This window comes from Rattus rattus, chromosome 11 (genome assembly GCF_011064425.1).
Source record: "Rattus rattus isolate New Zealand chromosome 11, Rrattus_CSIRO_v1, whole genome shotgun sequence".
NCBI lineage: Eukaryota > Metazoa > Chordata > Mammalia > Rodentia > Muridae > Rattus > Rattus rattus.
The window spans coordinates 96658411-96682676 of NC_046164.1; the positions used below are offsets into that span (position 1 = coordinate 96658411).

At 40.1% G+C, this 24266-nt stretch overlaps 1 protein-coding gene across 1 annotated transcript in view; it reads right to left on the reverse strand.

Annotated features, from left to right (window-relative positions):
* Positions 1 to 24266, reverse strand: part of LOC116912058 (zinc finger protein 54-like) — a 30529-nt gene continuing 6263 nt past the window's right edge. Inside the window, exons 2-5 of the mRNA XM_032915923.1 lie at positions 16798 to 16888; positions 6706 to 6785; positions 5055 to 5181; positions 1 to 2234 (exon numbers count right to left, since the gene is read on the reverse strand). Of these exons, the coding sequence (XP_032771814.1) occupies positions 136 to 2234; positions 5055 to 5181; positions 6706 to 6785; positions 16798 to 16888 (2397 nt within the window). The 3' untranslated portion in view covers positions 1 to 135. The remainder of the gene's footprint in view (positions 2235 to 5054; positions 5182 to 6705; positions 6786 to 16797; positions 16889 to 24266) is intronic.

Genomic DNA, 24266 nt, shown 5'->3' on the forward strand with positions numbered 1-24266 from the left:
AGAATTTTATTTTAATATAAACTCTAATACATTTTGTGAGATTTGAGTCTTCACTAAAAGCTTTTACAAGTGTGTTATCTTTATATTTCTATTACTTCTCCTGTTGTGATTTAAGCAGGGAATACCAGACAAGCGTTATGTTACATTATTTACAGTGGTATGTTTTTCTCCAGTATGAATTTTCTGATGTCTTCTAAGACTTGAAATCCACATAAAGGATATGTCACAGTCTTTGCATTTGTGAGGTTTCTCTCCAGTGTGAATTTTCTGATGGTCTCTAAGATAGGAGCACCTAATAAACGATTTCTTACATTCCTGGCATTGGTGAGGTTTCTCTCCAGTATGAATTTTCTGATGTCTTCTAAGATTTGAAACCCACCTAAAGGATATGTCACAGTCTTTGCATTTATAAGGTTTCTCTCCAGTATGAGTTTTCTGATGATCTCTTAGAGTTGAGTACTGAGTAAAGGATTTGCCACATTCTTTACATCTGTAAGGTCTCTCTGCAGTATGAACTCTCTGATATGTTCTCATATGTGGGGCCTGAGGAAAAGATATATCACAGTCTTTGCTGTTGTAAAGTTTCTCTCTAGTATGAATTTTCTGATGTGCTCTGAGAGTTGAGGCTCTAGTAAAAGATTTGTCACATTTCGTACATCTGTAAGGTCTTTCTCCAGTATGAACTCTCTGATGTGTTCTAAGATGCACATACTGGGTAAAGGATTTGTCACGTTTCATACATTTGTAAGGTTTCTCTGCAGTATGAATTTTCTGATGTACTCTAAGATTTGAGTACCAGATAAAAGATTTGCCACATTCCTTACATTGATAAGGTCTCTCTCCAGCATGAATTTTCTGATGTATTCTAAGACTAGAAATCCAGAGAAAGCACTTATCACACTCTTTGCACTTGTGTGATTTCTCTCCAGTATGAACTCTCTGATGTCTTCTTAGATGTGGGTGCCAAGTAAATGATTTGTCACATTCCAAACATTTGTAAGGTCTCTCTCCAGTATGTATTTTCTGATGTACTCTTAGTGTTGAGCTGTCACAAAAAGATTTATCACATTCCTTACATCTATTAGGTCTCTCTCCAGTATGAACACGCTGATGTGTTCTAAGATGTGAGACCTGGGTAAAGGATTTGTTACATTCCATACATGTATAAGGTTTCTCTACATTATGAACTTTCTGATGTGTTTGAAGAGTTAAGCACTTAGTAAAAGATTTCCCACACTCCTTACATTTGTAAGGTCTCTCTCGGTTATGAACACTCTGATGTCTTTGAAGATGTGAGCACTTGGTAAAAGATTTATCACATTCACTACATTTGTAAAGTTTCTCTCCAGTATGAATTTTCTGATGAGTTTTAAGAGTTGAATTTATAGTAAAAGATTTCTCACATACCTCACATTTGTAAGGCTTTTCACCAGTGTGGGTTCTGTGATGCCTTTTAAGACGTGATAATTCAAAAAAGGACTTGCCACATTCTTTGCATTCATAATGTGCCTCAGGAGAATGAATATTCTGATGCCATCTTAATGATGCACAGTAGGCAAAGGATCTGTCACACTCCTTACACTTGTAAGGCTTCTCTCCAGTGTGCCTTCTCTGATGACTTTTAAGTGCAGATATCTGCGCAAATGACTTTCCACATTCTTTACATTTGTAAGGTTTCTCTCCAGTATGAAGTCTTTGATGTGTTTTAAGATTTGTGCACTTGTTAAAGGATTTTTCACAAACATTGCACTTGTAAGGTTTCTCTCCAGTATGAATTCTCTTATGTATGCTGAAGCTTGAGGCAGTACTGAAGTATTTCCTGCAGTGTCCACACTGATATGGTTTCTCTGCCATGTTAACTGTCTGTTGCATGAGACTGTATGTAGAACTGAAACGGTCATCAAATTCATCCTGCTTGTGCTCTTTCTTTGCAGTGTAGAATGTTTGATCTTCCCTAATGTTGGAACACAAACTGAAAGATTTCTCACAGTTTTTAGATTTGCAAGGTTCTTCTCCAGTGTGCGTGCTTGTATGTTGATCTGGGTTTGATGAGTCAACAGAGGCACCCCTGTCCTTACAGCATCTGTAGTTACTAGAGGTTCCTATAGTGTCACTTCTTTTATAAAGTACACAGTTGGAGGGACCACGAAGCATTTCGCCAAGCTCATTACCCTGACAAGAGTCCTTTTCAGTCTTCACGGTTTGACGGACAGTTTCACATATGCAGTAGTTCTCTGAAAATGAGTACAATTCTGATTAATAGGGCTTGTTCCCAGGTGACACATGTAATAAATGACTGTGTAAATTCTCTTTTAAACTAAGTCAAACTGCAACTCTTTAGAACCAAGTTCCCAGTAGCCAGCATTTTTCATTCACTGTGACCGTATGGGTTCTCACAAAACAGCATGCCAGCTTTCAAGGTCACAAAACCAGCATGCCAACCTTCAAGGTCAGTGATTTCTAATAGATATCTGATCATTACTAAAAATGTCTAACTTGGCACAAGATGGAACAAATAATTGTGAGTAAGTAATTAGCTTTGATATGGAACTCATTCACTGATTATATTCAGAGTACATGTCTCTATTTTTTTTTTTTTATTTTCCTCAGAAATGGATGAAGACTTTAATGCAATCCCAGGCTCACCTTGACTGTACTTCCTAGTACATAGCAATGAAAATTACTTTTCAGGAGACTCATTTCTCTTTAAGATAATAAGGCTTACTGAAAAGCATCAAAGGGCTTGTTTCCTTTCTGAAAAGTAAATAAAAGGCAATAGATTCTTCAAAAATAATGGATGCAAAGCAAATATTTCGCCAGCTATCCAAAGCTCTAGATCATTTGAGACAGGGCTTCCACAGATACCCAGCTATCTGAAGCTCTAGATCATCTGAGGCAGGGCTTTCATGGGCAGCTACTGCTCATATCTTTTCCTCCACTGTCTGAACTCCATGCTGCTGTTCCTAACTTTCCTTATATGGTTATTCTCATGTATCCTCTGTATACAACCTCCTAAGATCATTTTCCTAAAGGATGTCTGTGTATCCTCCACTGGAATGAAACTGATTCATGTCATATGAAGACATACAAGCAAGCAAGGCAATTGCAGAATAATCCTACTTCATGGACTCGCATTAGAAATATAATCTATAAAATTATTCCAATCTGATGCCAGCACAGTCAAGTAAAAATGCACAATGTACTAGTATTAAGGCCCCATACAGGTCTAGAGGTCTAATAAGTCCCAACATCTTCTAAGAGTTACAACAGGCAGGATGCATCTTGAGGACAGGAGACTGTAGTAAGTACAGTGATCAGGAATCCTTTCAAGTAGAATTGATTACAGTAAAGGCAATTTCAACTCTTGCCTTTTCTTTCATTTAATCCTTCACTGTTGTCCTGCTCATTCACTTGCACTCCCTGACTTTGGTTACTACATTTTCTCCACCTCCCAGGGCAATCGCAATTGCTCCACACAGGTGACCAGGGCAATTCTACATAGAGTAATCCATGTTTTCTGTGAGGTAGCTCATGACCCATGTTAGAATTTTTGGAAACAATATAGGTATATAACACCATACTGTGCTCAGTACATTAGAAGAACAGAAAGTAGAGGAATCTAGGAATAAATTCCCCAGTACTATGTCCTGTCAGAATCTCCAGCATATGCTGGGAGAATTTTCAATTTGCATATCTTCAGTTCTCTTACAATTAAAACAATGTCAATTGCAATAATGGTTATGGAGGTTTAAGATATGGCTGGATATAGTATCCACTACTGAATTTTGGAATGCATCTTGGAACCAAAACCAAGGACGCATGATACTTCTAAAATAAAAAATGAGAAGAAAAAACTAAATACTATAAAATTTTCTTTTTTTCTTAACATATTTTTAGTGATTGTGAATTTTGCATCATGCACTTTAATTCCACTGATATCCCAGTCCTTCCATATCTGCTTTCTATCTTTGTAACTTACCCCTGAAACAAAAATTTTAAAATTAATTTTTAAAAATTTTTGTAAAAATAGTTTGAAAAAATCTGCTTATCTCTTATGGAGAACTATGTGCTCTTGTGTCAACAGCAGCCTTCTCTAATACCTGGAACAACTGTTACAGCACCAGGATTGCTGTGCATGTCTGAGTCCACTCCACCAGCACATATATCATATCATATACTCTTTTGCTCAAATAGCTTTACTTGCAAATCTTTATTGCAATGAATAATTGCTCTAGTTTCAGGCCTCTGGCTTCTGCTACGTCATCATACAGAATCCTGGCCAAGACTCTTCTGTATGTCTTGCTGTTGTCATGAGTCATGGAGATGCTGCCATTTAGTTCAGGAGACCTGGCCCTTTCACATGACCCTACTGATTATAGATGGGATAGATGTTAGGGTAGACTAACTCATAGTTCTGTAACTGGTCCTGGATGGTAGCTGAGTTCGTTTGCCCATCAACTCTCATGCACCCATGCCATCAGGGGTAGTGCTCCCATGCTGAGGTCACAGATTGCACAACCATGTAGTGGCTGGTAGAGGCAGGGACAGATCAGGGAGCCCCTCAGTCATCAATATGCCCTCAAGCAGCAACCTGCATGCAGACCACAGACATCTGCATGGCCAGTGTAGTAACGTGGGCCACAAACATCAACATAGACGCATTGTAGTAAGGCCATGGACCCAAACATGGCCCTTGGCAGTAGCAGTATGGCCCATACGTCACCATGACCTCAAGTGGTAGTGCAAGCCTCTCACATCAGGCTGTTCCTCACTGTGCTTAGGTCTTCAGTTCCAACTTTTCTTTATAGAGCACAAACCACTACACTTCTCTTTGTCTCCAGTCTCTCTGCCACAAACTTGATCATAGTAGCCATACCCTCTGGCTATCTTCTGGTAGCATGGGCAGGCAAACCTCTTGGAAAATTTCTTTTTCATTACCAAACTTTGCCTAGTTTTCTGTTCTTTCCATGACAGCTGATATTGAGAGTTTAAAATCTATAGGGTCAGTACTTACAAAGAATGAGTTAAGAATTCTACAAGCAAAATGTCCTCACCAACAGAGACCAGGTTGCTGTAATTCTCCAACATCACATCAATGTACAAAGCCCTCTGAGCAGAGTCCAGGTATTCCCACTCCTCCTGAGAGAAGTTCACAGCCACATCCCTGAATGTCAACAGACCCTGAAACAAAAATCACAGTTTGACCATGTGCTGCTGTGTAGAATAAGGAGACAGGATGTAGATGAATGAAGACAATTATCATCAAAAATCACTTAAAAAATTTTAAAATTCATTAAAAAGAATTTCTAATATAGTCACATTCTGTAATGAATTTTTGAACTCTGAAAACAGGATGACACAATAGTTTTACAAGCAGTATCAATGAAAAAAAGAAACACATTTAAGGTCTAGACAGGGTTATCTATCACAGGATCACAGTGTACATGTCTCAGAAAGAAATTCATGATGAGGACATGCGTTCTTAAATTTTCTGCCTGAAGATCATGATAAAATACTGAGTCAATCCTGTCTCTACTTGGGCCTCACATAACTCCATTCAAACAGGCTGAGGTACGATTTTTAAACTCTAGGTGCAATGCCACACCATGAAATAATAAAGGGGTAGGTATGGAAAGCAGAACTCATTATTAACTTCTAGGCAAATAAGGAAGAGTTTGGGATTTTTTTTCCATAGAAGCAAGGATTGTACAACACTACAAACTGAAAATTTTAATTATTACACATAAAAATCAAGTAGTCTGCTCAATTAATTTTATAAGGATATTTGGTCCACTAACAAGCAGATAGAAAACTTTGCATCAGATACACTTAATATAATCTTAAGTTTTTCTAAGAATATACAAGTGTCACCATAGAGAAATAATAATTTCAGAACAGTACAGCTGCAAGGTGGACATGAAGAGCTGACATTCAAACACAGTGTCTAGAGCAAGGCCACCATGAGGGATAGTCTCTCTGCATCAAATGTAACAGTTTATGCACATCTATCAGTCAATGCCCATGAGACATTTGTATGGATGCATTCCACATAATTCTACATAATGAGTCCAAGCCCACGTTTTCTGCACTGTGGAATAGTGTGGGGGACAAAAATGAGTAAAGGAAAGAAAGCAAAATTACTGATCTCTCTACTCTGGGAAGTTACCACTGAGCTTCCTAAAGAAGTGAATGATTCCCCTAAGACAAACAGATATGAAGTGCCAACAAACACATGGACATATCAATCATGAAATTAAAGACAAAAGAGAAATACAGGTAGATTACAATCTCAGTCTATACTCAAGAACATTAGGTTCATGGCAAAATTAAGCCATGTATGACTGCCATGAAGGTAATGACCACCAGGTACGAAAAAGGATATAAAGGTAAATGCTTTTCTTACTGTAATTTGAGCACAGGATTTTGGGGTATTGGTCTTGTATTAGTATGTAAACATATATTTGAAAGTGAAAACATAAAATCACATCTGAGACTCCAGAGCTTCTGTTCCAAATGAATCATTTATCAGCATAAAATGCATTGAGCTGTCTAGTCTCTAGATCTGGTTAATTGTAGTGTGTGATTTTGTTGGTCTAGCAAAAATTTTCAAAATAAAATTTAAAAAAGTCATCAGAAGCAGAAAATTAAAGACTTGTAATTTATCAAACTACAATGGTTTTAGAAAGAGTGGACATGACCACTGACCTGGGACATGTCATTCTGTTTCTCTTCTTTGATTTTCTCTTTGAAGAACAATGAATAGCCAGCTTGTGGATCTTTAATATTAAGGAGTCAAATGGGAAAGAGTAAAATTAATACTGAATGCTGTTCAAGAACAAGGTCAAACAACATAAAAAGGCTCAAGTAACAGAATACTACTTGGTGTCTGGTCAGTGATCCCCAAAGGTAGGAGAGCATGGGAAGACATTTAAACACTGGAGAGAAAATCCCCATCAACCACATTGTTACACTTAGAAAAATACTGTCTCAAAACTAATAGTGACACAAGTGTATTTGAAGACAGTCATGCATTAACCCAATTCATCTTACTAAAGCAACATAGCACATAATAAATGAGATGCAAAACATCCACAGGATCATGAGAGGAATTATCTGTGAGAACACAGGAAATAATACATTTCATGTGAAGAATAGATAAATAGGAAAACTGGGAAGTAATCATTCATGCTCAAGACAGCAAACCACTCTTTCTCACAATGAAGAAAGAATACTATGAATAATCTAACCAGCAACAACAACAACAAAACAAAATCATAAAAAATATAAACACTATGACCAAAAATAGTAGCCATTCTGGAAATCAATATAGAGTATCTTCAATTAAATAGACAAATCTTCAAGTTAAATAAATGTAGCACTTGACTCAGCTCTACCACTCCTTGGCATATACTCAAAGGGCTCAACATCGTACTACACAGATACATGCTCACTCATGTCCATTGCTGCTATATTCATAATAGGTACAAAGTAGAAACAACATAAATGCCCTTCAACTGACACACACACACACACACACACACACATATATGTGTATATATATATATATATATTATTAAGCTCTAAAGGATATTGAAGTCATGATATTTGCAGGTAAATGGATGGACTTAGAACAGATTATACTGAGTGGAGTCACACAGACCCAGAAAGACAGACGTTGCAATGTTCTCTCTCATAGGAAGTTCCTACCTCCAAATCTTCAGATGTGAGTTCACAACCTGGAGTAAATACAGTAACAGAAAAGTAAAAACAGACCATTGTGGGATGTGGCGGAGTAATGGGAGATAACAGGGAATAAGTCATCTAAAGGGGAACATGGAAAAAGTAGGAGAGGGATTTCATTATAGAGAAGGGACAAATAAAAATACATAAGAGGAGACAAAACATTAAAGGTGTATAAACTGTCATAAGGAATTATCCATCTGCCATAAAATGCCTACCATACATACATATAAGACTGTGAATGCATATATATTTGGAGTGTAAATAAAAACTTCCCATTGGGCTGATAATGCTCCCTACAAGAGCCATATATTTTCTAATAAAACCACCGATGAGAAGCCCATACACACGTGGCCCATACATATACAGCCACCCAATTAGACAAGATGGATGAAGCAAAGAAGTGCAGGCCGACAGGAACTGGATGTAGATCTCTCCTGAGAGACACAGCCAGAATACAGCAAATACAGAGGCGAATACCAGCAAGAAACCACTGAACTGAGAATAGGACCCCCGTTGAAGGAATCAGAGAAAGAACTGGAAGAGTTTGAGGAGGCTTGAGACCCCTTATGAACAACAATGCCAAGCAACTAGAGCTTCCAGGGACTAAGCCACTACCTAAAGACTATACATGGACTGACCCTGGACTCTGACGTCATAGGTAGCATTGAATAGCCTAGTAAGAGCACCAGTGGAAGGTGAAGCCCTGTGTCCTGCTAAGACTGAACCCCCAGTGAACTAGACTGTTGGGGGGAGGGCGGCAATGGGGGGAGGGTTGGGAGGGGAACACCCATAAGGAAGGGGGGAGGGGAATGTTTGCCCAGAAACCGGGAAAGGGAATAACATTCGAAATGTAAATAAGAAATACTCAAGTTAATAAAAAAAAAAGATAAATGTCTCTATCAACTGATAACCATCAAAAATGTAAGTTGATTATAATTTTAATACTTGCATAAAATTAAATGTTAATTTGAGCTAAAAAAAAAAAAAAAGATTCAGGAGTTTCTGCCTCTCGTGGTATGTTTAAACCTTTTAATTCCACATTCAGCAGATCTCTGCCTAGCTTGAGGGCTACCTGTACTACCGACCTAGCATTTCTGAATTAAACAGTCTTTGTCTGTCTTAGTTATCTGTTTCAAACTGTACCTTTCAAACAGGAGACTAAATAAAGCTTTCATCTTATAATTAACTGCATCAATGCTTAGCATGACTTTAAATATATTTCTTAACATATTAAAGAATTTGATCTTCTTCAAGTTTACTGACTGACAATGTATGTTAGATTTGAACCTTAAAAGTTACAAGTTTGACCACTTTGGAAATCAGTTTCATGGTTTCTCAGAAAACTGGGAATAGTTCTGCCTCAAGACCCAGCTTATATCACTCCTTGGCATACACTCAAAAGATGCTGCTCCAACAGCCCACAAGCACACTTGCTCAACTATGTTCATAGCAATCACTCATAATCGCCAGAAGATGGAAACAGCCTACATGTCCCTCAACTGAAGAATGGAGAATGAAAATGTGGTACATCTACACAATGGAATACTACTCAGCTACGAAAAACAATGACATCACGATTTTGCAGGCTAACGGATGGAACTTGAGAATATCACCCAAAATGACATGGCTGTTATGTACTCACTTATAAGTGGATATCAGCCATAACATATAGGTTACCTATGCACATTCCACAGATCCAAAGAAGCTAAACAAGAAGGAAGACACAAGCGAGGATGCTTGAAATCTCACTTAAAAGGGGAAACAAGATAGTCATAAGAGGCATGTGGAAGGAGGGAACCGGGTGAAGTGCCAGGATGGGGGATTACCCAGGGAGACCCTCACCTGCTCAGAGAAGTGGGATGGATTGGGAAAGAATAGTAGGAGGGGGTGACCAAGAGGAGGCAGTGAACAGGATGTAAAGTGAAAAAGGAAAAATGTAAAATTAAATTAAACAAACAAAAAAGTTAGTTTTGAATTGAAGATCTTCTAGTATCAAAGTTAAAAAAAAATGTTTTGCCCGTAAACAACATACTCCAGAAAGAGACTAGGAACTTTTCTGACCTTTGTCTGGTATACCATCATAGAACATAACTGTTTCCCACAAGCTGAAACCAGTCTCAGGGCAGGAAAAGGTTAATAAGTTGGTAAAAAAAAAAATTCAAGTATCATAGTGCAGAGAGCTTTTATCTGTTCAGCTCCTTGGGCTGAAAGGAAGGAAGGCTGCCAGAGCTTTGTCTTAGCTAAAAGACAAAAAGAACTGAAATGAAGCAGGGTGGATATCAAGAACCAGTGTTTTTTTAACCTTTTTGATACTGTGAATCTCTAAATTTTTAAAAATTAACATATTCCTTAATTTTTATTCCTGGTCTTATTACCATAATTTACAGAGCAATATATATTTGATGTAATGAGAGGAAAATCACGAAACTACAACAGTTAAAAAGACCTCAGGAAGGGAAAGGAGGTCCAGTGACCGGCCCGAATTGGGATCCAGCTGAAGGGGAGGCTCCAAGGCCTAACACTAATGATGGCTGCCCTCCAAGAAGCCCAACAAGCAGCTGAACTTGTCAGATGTATATACGTACACCCAATCAATGGACAGAAGTTGCGGACCCCTGTGGTTGAATTAGGGAAAGGCTGGAAGAAGCTAAGGAGGAGGGTGACCCCATAGGAAGACCAGTAGTTTCAACTAACCTGGACCCTCAGATCTCTCAGACACTGAGCCACCAATCAGGCAGCATACACTAGTGGTATGAAGCCCCTGACACATATACAGCAGAGAGCTGCCTGGTCTGGGCTCAGTGAGAGAATATGCATCTAACCCTTGAGAGAGAGACTTGAGGCCCCAGGAAGTGAGGAGACCTGCCGGCCAGGTGAGGGGGAGTGTGGAGACAGGATGAGGAACTGTGGGAGGGCGGACCAGGAGGGGGATAATGACTGGGCTGTAAAAAAGATTAAAGATAGATTTTCAAAAATGACCTCAGGAATGGATAACTAATCGTTATCTTATTGCTTTAACCAATAGCTGTATTTTTTGCAAACTGTGGCTATGACAGTCCTGAAAAGAAAGCAGTAACCTTTCTAACTATGGGCCATCATTCCTTCTGTGGCCAATTTTTACAATTTCTCTAATGCATTTGGGATGATTGTCTCAAAATAACATGCAGCTTTCCTGACAATTGTCATCTCCACCATTCGATCCAGCCCACCATCATAGGGACTGCCTGGGCTTTCTCCACGAAAACTGCCCTGATTTGTGGGTTCATAATTTGATTTCTGTTTTCCATTATAATTTTTAAAGTCATTATAGTTTCGATTAAAATTTCCTCTTATTGTAACTATCATATACCCAACAAAAGCATTCCAATAAAACATTTAATGATTTTAAACGGTTCATAATTTTACATATATTTAACTCTAGTTTTTAAAAGTTCCTTCTGCAATATCAAGATAAACTATCCTGTTAAAGAATAAAGGCATAGAGAATAACCATAATTTTTGTAAGACAAAGCCAGCTTTAACAATGTAGCCATAATTTTAGAAGACAACCAGATTTTAACAGTTTGTACAATGCAGTGTCTCTAAAATCAATACCAAGTGCATTATTTTCATGTTACAAAATTTGACAGCCAGAAAAGTTCTTGTTTATAAAAGCATGACAGTGCAGATTTAATACCTCCTTAAAGAAACATTTTTAAATTCTATCTTTTCAACTTTTTTTTTTTTTCGGAGCTGGGGACCGAACCCAGGACCTTGCGCTTGCTAGGCAAGCGCTCTACCGCTGAGCTAAATCCCCAACTCAAATTCTATCTTTTATAAGATTGTATTTTTAGGATAGAAGTTACATAAAAATATCATCCCAATTTAAAAATATCTTTAGAGACCTGTTTCCCTGGGTTGGCCCAAGCCATGTGTTGCTGCTCAGAATGACTCCAAACCTGAGTTACCAGTTTTAAGCCAACTTTCTGTTACTGATGTTACAGATTTTTAACCATACCCAATAACTTATAAGCCAATTAACTATAACCAAGACACAAAGAACATATTTATACATTTAAGACCAAACATGGAGTGGCCACACACATTTATATATTGAGAATAGACAGACAAAGTCTTTCTTATTTTTCTAGCTGTAATTTCAAGGGAGCAGCACCTAGCCACCTGCTGAACCCAATTCTTAAGGGCACAGAGATTTTTATGGAATAAATAGCCATCAGTGTCCTTCCAGGAGAAGCTAAGAAGTGCCCTTTTAAGAGGACTTGTACAGACAAGCAGCCACTGGCAGAACTTTCTCCAGCAATGCTACACTCCCAGCTGCAGGTGGCAGGTACAGGGCCCCAAAGGCAGTTTATCAGTTTTGTTAGGCCAATTCAGACTGCTTTCTTTCCTTCTAAAACAATCAAGGGGTGAACGGCCAGCAGATGAAGCTTTAACCATTATTTCTTTGAATATGAAACACAGAGCAATGATAGAGCAATGAAACGAAACCACATAAACTGGCAGACATAGACAGACTGGCATGCCAAGGACAAGCAATAGAATTGGTGGAATAGCAGAGGGAAGAAACCAGATGTCCCACAAAAGGGAACCAGAAATAGAACAGGTGTTCCCCCAGTGGGAACCAGAGAGGAAGCAGGACATCTCCCGACCTTCTCTTGACCCTAGGAGATTTTAGTCTATCCAGCCCTCCTCCTTTGGGTCTCCAAAAGTCTAGACCAAACCAGAAACAAACCCAAAACAAGAAAAAGAACCGTGCAGGTACAAGAAACTTACCTCCTAATAGAGGGAGTTGGCTTAGTAACATTCACTAGCAATAACTGACGGTTGATCGAGGGTAAGGGGCATTCCTGGCCAACGCACCAAATGTTGGGGTTTGGGAAATTGCCACACAAACCAATATCAGTTAAGCAATAATAGTTTATTGAATGTACCCCACAATACTGGATGTCCAGGACCGCAAAAAGAACACAGAAGCCTAATTGCTGTACTAGTCTGCTCTCAGGGTAGGCTTTTTATAGGAAAACCAGGTTCAAAAGTTTAAAGCACAAAGAGGGGAGCAGTTTGCTTACTAGGCAAAGTATTATCAGTTAACCTTTAAGATGATTGGTCCTGAGTGAGGTAAAGGGGACTGGGTGGATGGTTGATGTAGAGGGGAATTTCAGAAAATTGAGATAACAGAGTATGAGTATTACAATCATAACTTTTTAGCTTACTAGTAGCACTCTTCATTGTCAGCCACAAAAACCACAGTGATCTCATACATAGGTGCAGGAAGGGCTTCCTGGTGGTCAGTTCTGACTCAAGATTTGATGGGTCCTACAGAAAGCTTTTTGGAATTTACTAAGATTAGAAAACATCATACAGAACCAAACAGGTATGTGGTCAGCTTGTCCTTGCTCTAAGCCAAGTCACTTCGCTGTGTCAATGACTGGCAGGCATGTTAAGCAACAATATGAAATAGCTGTCAGTCATGGAACAAAGCAGCTACAGCTATTCTAGCTGGATCAGGTCATAACAGGAACAAAAACAATGGCAGTACTGGCTGACGTGACTCTCACTGAGGCTGCACTGGTGGTGTGATTTCTTATATCCATATTTGCCCTCAGCCTCCTGATATGATTTGAAAAGAATTGCTAATGAGTAGATATGCATTCTGAGGATTTAAAGCAGATATGACTGATTTTCATATGAAAGTTTTGATCTGTGATTCTTTTAAGACTCTTTTGAAGATAAATAATAAAATAATTAATCCTGGTTTGTTGCCTGACAGTAAGAGAAACTGGGATGAGAAAACCACCTTGCTCTCTCACACTTTATTAGTCTATAACAAGTTGCTTAGTTATGAATGTAAGTGGGTTCCTGGGAATAATTTGTTTTCCTTACCTGTACTATGTAACATTTCTTATAAAAGTATTAGAGGATATATTGTTTTTTCATAGTCATTCAATACAAGGAAAAATCGAATGTAATCACATTATAATTTTATACTGCTTGAAAGATTTTGCTGTGATATATAAGCTAAGAGAGAAAAGGTAAAGATGTTGGAATCTTATTCCATCTATGAAATCTGTATATAAAGTTTGCATATATGAAATCTGTATATAAAGAATGTGTTGGAACTTGGCTTCATCCACCAGATCTGTATGATTGTAACTATTAAAGCTTGGGTGGGTGATTGTTGAAGCTTGCTCCATCCACCAACTATGTGTATATATGTATTCTATGGATATATGTGTATGTGTGAAATGCTTGTGTGTGTGTGTGTGTGTGTGTGTGTGTGTGAGAGAGAGAGAGAGAGAGAGAGAGAGAGAGAGAGAGAGAGAGAGAGAGAGAGAAATGCTTGGAGCCTGCTTGTTGGAGCTTTGCTCCAGCCATTCAATGTCTGAATATGTACATCTGTCTGTCTGTCCATCTTTTGCTGAATCCACTCAGTCTGTGTGTGTCTGTTTGTCTGTCTGTCTGACTGACTGATTGTCTATGAATTTTCTCTCTTTTTGTTTCTTCCTCGATGGCCCCTAAGAGTTAAAAGAGTTCAGAGATTTTTTCCTCTGGCACATTGAATGAATCAATCAAGTTCTGTTCCCTGAAAGTCTCCTGAGTAATGTCTCTAATTGCTGGCTGCCATAGGCAGCAGCCCCATCAGTACCTGGACTGATGCCTCAACCCCCACTCCCATCAGCCCCTCTCCTATCAGCAGCTCTCAGCACTGACACCCACCCACTTCACTCCCCGCTGCCTGCTGTGGTTTACACCCCTTCCCCCATGACTGTGAAGCCTGGTCTTTGACATCCTACACATTTTCTATCAAAAACTCCATTTCGTATTGCTGGGGTCCAGGAGTCACCCCCAGAAAACATTCTAACACTGATCTGAGTGAAATGAGATGGACTATGGAATGCATACCCCAATACATACTGATCAACCAGGGCAACAGCTCAAAGCTGTGCACTGGACATTTCTCAGGGCCATTTTATAAAGAATAAATCTGCAAAAATCACATTGAACTCATACACAAATGCTGGATTGCTACCTGGTTGTCAGCCTTGACTCAAGCCATTTTAGACCTAACAGTTCATATTGAGCTTTAATTTGATGGGTCCTACATGAAACATTATAGTTGTGGAATTTCTTAAGATTAACAAACCTCATAGCATACAGAACACAACAGGCTATGTGGTCAGCATGACCCTGCTCTGAGTCAAGTTATTTTTGCATCACTGCCTGGCAGGCATATTACAGCAACAATATGAAATACCTGGCAGACATGGAACAAAATGGCCACAGCTATGCCGGGGGGGGGGGAGTCTCAACAATATCTAAAGATACAAGATACTGGGCAATAATATAATTTTCTTAGAGACAGTAGCTTTAGTTAGCTGTCCTGGAACTTGCTCTGTAGTCTAGGCTGGCCTTGAACTCACAGAGATCAGCGTGCTTCTTCCTCCAAAGTGCTGGTATTAAAGGTTTGCCCTAACACTGAAAGACCCTCAGATTGAGGAGACTCTCCTTCCAATCCTGAGGACACCCACCACCCCACGAACACGCGGGACTCATGTCTTGATATAAAAGCAAGAAGTTTATTCTGGATACCAGTGCACTGGGGCTGGACACAGTCCTCATGCAGGAGGGATGTGAAGAGCCCCGAACAGCAGAAATATATGGCTTATATAGTCATTTGCAAGGTCACACAGCTTCATTAGTTCAGCTATTCCAGTACAGAGGGTATCTGACTAGGCAGATGTTTCCCATCCTGGAGTTCCCAGGACAAGGCCATAACTATGTCAGTGCAGCTATTTCAGTACCAAGGACGTCTGACTTGACAGATGTCTCCTGTTCTGTAGCACAATCTATACCATCTGTTCCTGTAGCCTGGCTAGCTTCCTGGAGAGCGGGTGGGAATGTACTTTCTGTGCTTCCTTGTCTATTGTCTAATGACTAGCTAAGCAGAGACCAACAAAAAACTTTTTTTTACTCTTAAGAAATGGCTGCACTGATGTCAAGCAGGGATCTTTCAACACCATCAGGTCTAAATTTAAAAAAAAAATGGTATAACATAGAAAGACTGATGATCACAATTATACTAGTGACAGAAAATCAAAGACAAAAGTATTAAAATATAGAATAAAGACTATTAGAAAATAATAAAATGGTCCATTGGATATAAAGTCCTTGAGAAACATGGGTGCATGCCAGGAAAGCCAAAAGGCAGACATCCCCAGCAGATGTAGACAGAGGACTACATCAAACATGTGAAAACTTGCACATTGACCATGTTCTTTTCAGACACGAGAAGACAACCTAGAAGGAGTTTTGTCTTATCTAAGACTCCACCTACTTCCTATTAAAATCCTATTTGCATATTTTACAGAAAGTCATCCTGAAAGTACCAAGGAACAGCACAGAGCTGGAAATCATTAAGAGGATCACACCTAGAGGTGTATACAGTATATTACAATCACAGCAATGGAAACCACTTGGAATTGTCATGACAATAGATAATAGGAGATGTCCCTGGGAAGACAGGATAGACAGAGTTTAACTGTTGGCAAATATAGTTCCTGATTCTCATCAAAATTGTGTTGTCATTATTTTCAGGAATGGAAGAATTAACACTAAAATGTAAAGAGCATGCCAGAATACCAAAAGCTCGAAATTCTGAAAATAATATATACACCTAAAAGTATTAATTTTTATAATTATATATACACACATATAAATGTATGTATGTATATATATATATTTCAATATATATATATTAAAATCACTGAAATGAAAACCATTTAATATTGGTGTGTAGACCTGGTCAGTGATGTGCATGGAATAAGGACGGCATCACTCACATGCACAGTCAGGTAACATTTTATTGCCTTCGAGTATCAGTTCTTCTGTAGAAAGTCTTCTCATCTCTACAGTGGGATAACCCTGAGGAGATTTTTCTCAGCAGAAGTCTCCAGAATTATCTCTAGTGAAACGGAAGATGGCAAAACTGATTTCATGTCCCATTCCACATTCACTTGAACCCCTTGCCATCCCTTCACCAATCCTCCAACATACCTGGATCCTTAGCTACTGTCTCCTCCTTCTCCATCATCCAGGTCTCTTTGTTCTGTTCCACAGGTGAGTGGGTCTGGGTGATCAGTGAGCTCTGCACATGAGAAAGAGATTCTTCAGAACACACCTGGATTTCTAATATAGTATCGTGCTCAGTAGATAAAGAGAAATAAAATTGAAGATTTTTCAGTGATCTCCCCTAACTGTCACACAGTGTCACAATACTGAAAATATTTAGAAAGCATTTCCAGTTAGCCTCACCTGAACCTCACTTGCAATCCCACCTCAGTGAAGTCTCAGGGTCAGAAATGGAACTGAATGATTGGGATGTGAATACTATACATTAGTGATGTTCTGAATTTATCATGGACTAAAAATGATAGAAGCCTTTACTCCCAAAGGACCACACCAAAAAAGAGAAAATATTATATAAAATTTTTGTTCCTCTAAAGATTTGGACCTTACTTTGTGGGATCTGAGACTCATTCACACAAATCTCACAGACTTGCAGTCTAATTTGCCAAGAATCCCAGGGAGAAGCAAGGGAGACAGCAAGAAAACGATTCTCACCCACAGAAACCAGGTTCATCTAATTCTGCAACATGCAGTCTCTGTACAGAGACCTCTGAGCGGGGACCAGGCGTTGCCCTCCTCCTGGGAGAAGTCCACAGTCACACCACCAATTTTCAACAGACCACAGAATAAAAGACAACAGTTTGAACATTCCTGCTGCTGCACAACTTTAATGTGAGCACCGAGGAGGTAGAGATGGGTAGAAATCTATGAATTCCAGTCCAGCCTGGTCTATAAGATGAATTCTATGTGAGTTCATGTGTCCATGGGCAAAATGTTTTCCTTGAACCAAGAAAAAAAATGAGGATTGCAGGCCTTTTTCTGATGCATATGAGTTATCATAATTATTCACAAGATGCTTTCTATTATTTTACCTTTTACTCCCCTCTTTCTCCCCCACCTCCCCTCCCCTCTGTGTAGCCCTGGCTGTCCTTAAACTTGCGCTGTAAACCTGCCTGGCAAAGAACGCCACGATCTACCTGCCTCTGCTCCCGGAGTGCTGAGATTAAAGGTGTGTGACACCGCCTCAAGTTGGTTTATAATGCCCTTTCTAACTGTTTAAAAAACTGTCACCTGATTCCCTCTAACAGCATAATGTGATTTTCCAGGTTCTAATTTACAACATTAAGAACTCAGAACAAGAAGTCACTTTTTTCTTTTCTTTCCCCCCTCCTTCTTTGTACCCAGCCTCTTCCTTTTCTTGTAGTTGTTTTTATTTTTTTGTATTTGAGACAGTGTCTCACCATGTAGCTCTGGTTATCCTGGAACTCACTATGTAAATCAAGCTAGCCTCATTGACATCCAGCTGCCTTTGCCTCCTGAGTGCTGAGATAAAAGGAGGGTGCCACCAAGCCCGGTTGCACACTTTTTACAACATTGTATTCACATCACAGATTGCAAAAGTTTTGGATGGAAAATTAATGGTGGATAGAAAGTTTACTATTAGAAGTTAATGTTTACATCCATACCTGCAGAACTCACAACAAATTATACTTTCAGATTCAACTAAATTTACAGGGGTTCATTTCATGACTAATATCTAAAAACTCTGGGGGAATCCAAGTCCCTAGGTCCATATGCCACTTGCTTGAATAGGGAAATGGTAGATCACAGAAGTTGGTATGGATGATAGTAAATTTCAGTAGCTTTGTCCTTTCCACCATACCAAAGAGAACTAAGTTTGCAAATATCAGCAGATAAATTCAAATATTCTACTAGATTATTCTTATGAGACTATCTGGCGCCAGATCAATAAAAAGAAATAGCATTATTCCAGTTAATATTACTGAAAAATTATCGACGCGGGTAAGACATCCACAGCACAATTTTGAGAGCTGCCATTCTTATGGGTAGCGAAGACACTAATTGTGCTCTGCTCTGCTCCTACCGGTTCTCCAGCCCCACAGCTCCTCTGACCTGGGAGGTTCCAGGGCCTCTGGGCAGAGGTTCCTGCGGCTGAGGTGCTGACTGTTGACTCTCCCAGGACACCCCAGAGAGAGGTACCTGAGGCTTAGGGAAGTTTTTGGTCCTGCGAGACCCCGGTCTTGTCCTCTGCACTCAGATCTCTAACACCGATTCTCTCCACGGCTGGAAATGGGTTCTTGACACTTCTGGCTTTGACCCTTTATTCCCACTTCCTTTGGCTCACACACTAGCGTCCACTTCCCGATCGTCACTCTTCTAACCCCACCCACTCTACACCGTCTCTTTACAACCAGCCAACAGACCAAGTCCTCCTAGTCTCCGTTTCTAGGTGAGTGGCCCCGCCCCACCGAGGCCGGCTCCACCCCCTCAGTCTCTAGCTTCCTTCCTTGCAGCTCTAAGCTGTCAGGTTGCCCTGAACCCACTCTGCACAGCCTCCCCACTTGTTTAGGGACCAGACCAGACCAGAAGTGGTTGTACTAGGCCGCTGCACCCCGATATCAGACCCCCATATTAGAACCATTCAAGATGCAAGATAGGCAGCCTAAATCTCCATCGGAGTACCAGCCTGTAGGCCACGAACTGCATACAGAAGAACAGGTTAAAATTCAGAAGTCAGAATCCCATCCCCCAAACACAAACACGAGAAACCGAAATCAGATACTGCAATTTTGACTTTGGGAGAGACCTTTCAGGAAGGGGCTGTCTCAAGGACTCAGTGGTCAGTGTTGGGGTCCAGGAGTCGTCCCACAAACCGATTTCGGTCAGACAGGGATAGTTTATTGTACACAAGCCCTCAGAATTTGGGGGCTGAGCTACAACCCCAAACACTTGCCAGGGCCTGTTTATAAAGGAAACACACACACACACACACACACACACACACACACACACACACACACACACACACACACACACAGAATGAGCTCACATGCAGGTGCAGGAAATGCTGCCCTGTGATCTGCTCTGACTCAAGCTATTTTGGCTAGCTAGACAGAACAGCTCTAACTGACCTTTATTCTGATTGGTCCTGAGTGGAACTTATGGTTGTCGAATTTCTTAAGATTAACCAACTTCTGAATATACAGAACATAACAGGGTATGTGGTCAGCACGACCCTGGTCTGGTCTGAGTCAAGTTATTTTTCTGTGTCAATGACTGGCAGGCATATTACAGAAACTATATGAAAGAGCTGGCAGGCCCAGAACAAAATCCATGCCGCACTGTATTGCTTTTATCACTGGTGGCGGTCTTGTCATTTAAGTAACTCAGAAACAAGTTTATCTTCATGACTCACGATAAAAGTGCTTTAAGATAAAACCTAGAATTTTTTTTTAATACAGTGAGGAATGCAGAGAATCTTGGCTGTCCCTAGTAGCCATAAATTTTTTGCAGCCTACTTTAATACACATTCAACCTCTCCTCTTTCCACCACCCACCAGAGGTAGTGGAAGAAAACTTATTAGGATATGGGGGAAGTGGACTTGTTTTTAGCAATAGTTCTTTGGGGGTGAGCTCAGTCTTCTTGTCAGTAGTTCAGTCCTATAGGAATCACCAAATACAAATCAGCAGCTGCAGTACAGTCCTCTGGACTGTAATTTAATCCTGAAGGAACTGCAAGGTTCAACAACCAACTGAGGCCACTGGAGCAGCGAGAAACCACAGAAACCTCACCAGAAGTTTTTTGGTGAGTTCCTCTCAACAGCAGCATTACTCCAAGCAGAGCTCAACAATGCTATGTAAGGCAAACCAATACATGCATGTCCTTAGCGAAGAACAGTGAGGCGGAGCAAAGCAAACCAATGCTCTCACTCCCGCTGTCTGTGGGGTCATATTTGCCACGTGTCCTTTCACATGTTTGCTAGACATTCTTTCACCTGTGTGCCCCAGCAAGACATCATTTGACTTACCCAATTTTTTAAAGAAACTAAAAGTTTGCACGTCAGTCTCTGCTGCCGAAAATAAATAAGGTATGTGGATCCAACCCTAGAAATGTCAGTTAAACCATCCCATCTCTAGCTATGGAAACACTGAGAAGAGGTGGTTAGGAAATAAGAAGGGAAAGAGGGGGAAGGACTAAGACACACCATTCTCTAGACTCCATACAACTATCGTAATGAGTAACCAACAGCAACTGTCCTTGACTGCACTGGCCCCACACAAGACCACATTTATGGAAGGGAATGGCTCACTTTATCTCTCTGATATTGGCTATGAATAAACTTGTTTTATATAGTTTAAATTTCACGTTTTATATAGTTTAAATTTATATGAACCTGGAAACTCATCTATTTCGATTAGAGCTTTCAATTTAGCGTAAAAGAGGTCTTTAATATAAGTAGGAATAAAACCTACATGTTCACTCATGTCTATTAAGTAGCCTCCGTCATTGTCCCAACACAATAACAAACAGTTACATATAGTTTGCACCATTGTGCAAGTTTTTAACTCCAGCCCTAAGGAGACAGAACAAGGGGAGCTCTGAGTTCAGGGCCAACCTGGTCTACATAATGAGTCTAGGACAGCTGGTAATACAAAATTAGTCTTTGTCTTAAAAAGAAAACTCCTTCTTAAAAGTAACTTTCACAGGACCAAAAGCACCATGCAAGCTTCTAAAGGAGGAAACCACTGAAAAATCCTACTCTTCTCTCCTGTTTTCTGTTGGTGATGCTTGCATCTATAGCTCCTGATCTCTTTCCTAAGTTGTCCATCTCCAGGGTTGCCTCTTTTAGTGTTTTCTTTATTGTTTCTTTTTCCATTTTTAGTTCGTGGACCATTTTGTTCAATTCCTTCACCAGTTTGATTGCATTTTCCTGTATTTCTTTAAGGGATTTGTTTCTTCTTTAAGGGTTTCTGCCTGTTTGTCTCTGTTTTCCTGTATTTCTTCATGGGAGTTCCTTATGTCCTCCTTAAAGTCCTCTATCATCTTCATGAAATGGGATTTTAGGTCATTGTCTTGCTTTTCATGCATGTTAGGATAGCCAGAGCTTTCGGTGGTGGGAGATTCTGATTGCATTGGGTTCTGTCACTTATGGTCTTGTGCTTGCCTCTGGCCATCTGGTTCTCTCTGGTGTTAACTGGCCTGGGTGCCTCTGACTGCAACAGATCTCCTTGGAGGCAGGTAGGGCTCTATGATCTCCTGTGTCCTTGATCACTTTGAACCTCCTGGAAGCAAGCAGGCTGCAGCACTTGAGTGGGTATCAGCCAGCTGTTTGTTTATTTATTTATTTATTTATTTATTTATTTATTTATTTTTATCTATTCACTTTATATCCTGATCTCTGGCTTCTGTCACGGTTCCCCTCCCTATTCTCCCATTCCCTTGTCCTCTGAGATGTTAGAGACTCCCCTCCCCCATACCCCCAACCCTGGCACATCAAATCTCTGCAGAGCTAGGCTCATCCTTTCTCACTGAGGCCTGACAAGGCAGCTCAGCTAACAGAACATATTCCAAAGACAGGAAACAGCTTTAGGGATAGTCCCTGCGCAGTTGTTTGCGACCCACATGAAGACCAAGCTGCACATCTGCTACATATATTCAGGGCATCAAGGGTGGGGGGTGTCCAGTTCATGTGTCTTAATTAGAGTTTGATTACTGTGAACAGACACCATATCCAAGGCCACTCTTATAAGGAAAATATTTAATTGGATCTGGCTTACAGGTTCAAATGTTCAGTCCATTATCATCAAGACAGGAACATGGCAGCATCCAGGCAGGCATGGCGCAGGAGGAGATGAGAGTTCTACATCTTTATCTGAAGGCTGCTAGCTGAATACTGGCTTCCAGGCAGTTAGGATGAGGGTCTTAAGCCCACACCCACGGTGACACACCCACTCACAAGTCCATACCTATCAATAGTGCCACTGCCTGGGCCAAACATATTCAAACCACTACATTCCACTCCCTGCCCTCCCCGCTTCATATGCTTGTACAAACACATGAGTCTCTGAGAGCCATATCCAAACACCGCATAATGCAAAATACATTTAGTTCAACTTCCAAGGTCCCCATACTCTATAGCAGCCTCAACAAAGTTAAAAATCCAAAGTTAAAAGTCCAAAGTTCAAAATCTTTTCTGAGATTCGTCCAGTCACTTAACTGCAATCCCCAAAGCAAGGCAGGAAACCAGCTAGGCAAACTCCAAACTCTTCATCTCCTTGTCTGATTTCAAGGTGATTTTCAGATCTCCAAGTCCTTTTTCATCTTTGTTGATTGCAACAAAACCCGAAACAAAATGGCTATAGTTATTTGTAAGAAGTAATGTTATGGAAGAAGTTTAGGGAAATAGACTTCATCATGTATAATTGAAATACATATATTATTAAATATAAACTACTGCGTCTATATCATGTTACCTGGATATATGTTTCCAAGGCTGACCATTTGGAAAGAGATAACTAGTTGGTGTGCACGTCCCTGAGGGAGACTCCTGCTCCCAGCATTGTGCAGTTGCCTGTGGGGCACTCTGTAGGGGCTGAGATTGTGTGGGCTTTTCCCATCCACTTTGACATGTCCGTTGTCATTGTGTTTGTTAAGCTCTTTTTGGAAAGTCGAATTTCTGAAATTTTATGAATAAGCTCCTGGCATTGCTAGGAGAAACTATCTCACAGCAAATTCCCTGATCCTCTGACTCGTGATTATTGATATCCTCAAAATATTCCTTGAGCCTTAGGTGCAAGAGTGTTTTATAGATGAATCCATTGGGCGAGGGCTCTACAACTCTACATTTTGATTAGTTGTGGATTTTTGGTAGTGATCTCTGTTGAAAGAGAAGTTTCCTTGATGAAGGAAGAAGCTTTGTTGGTACAAGGAAAGATGCTGAGATTTTTATTGGGGATTATGCTGATTTAGTAAAATGGTGGTTGTTAGTTCTCCTCTAAGATTTCTGACTTCACCAGCACTGAGTAGGTAGCTATGTTTCAGTATCAGTCATGGTTTCCTTTTGTTAAGAGAGTCCTAAACCCAACTAGAGAGCTGTCCATTACCACCAAGGTGAGCCTGCCACTACTGAACCCTTAGAGTCATCCTGCCAAGATGATTCTTGATGTGATTCACAGCATCATAATTGAGTAGGACGGTCATTAGATTCCTCCTTTGGAAGCTTGCATTCTGATTCTGGTTTCATACAAGCTATTCCTCAGGGAGGAGTCTGCTTTATTTTGAGACAGGATCTCTCTGTGTATTGCCAGATGTCCTAGATTCTCTATGTAGACTAGACTGGCCTTGAACACAGAGTTCCTTTGTTTCTGCACCTTAAGTGCTTAGTTTGAAGGCTTACATGACCTTACCCAACTACACATAACTTTTTCTTATGTCTTTTTTTTTTTTTTGGTTCATTGGTTTGTTTGTTTGTAGATACAGGGTTTCATTGTGTAACTTTGGCTGATCTAGAGCTCATTCTGTAGGCCAGGTTAGCCTTGAACTCACAGAGACCTACAGCCTTTATCTCCTGAGTGCTTGGATTAAAGGTATGCAA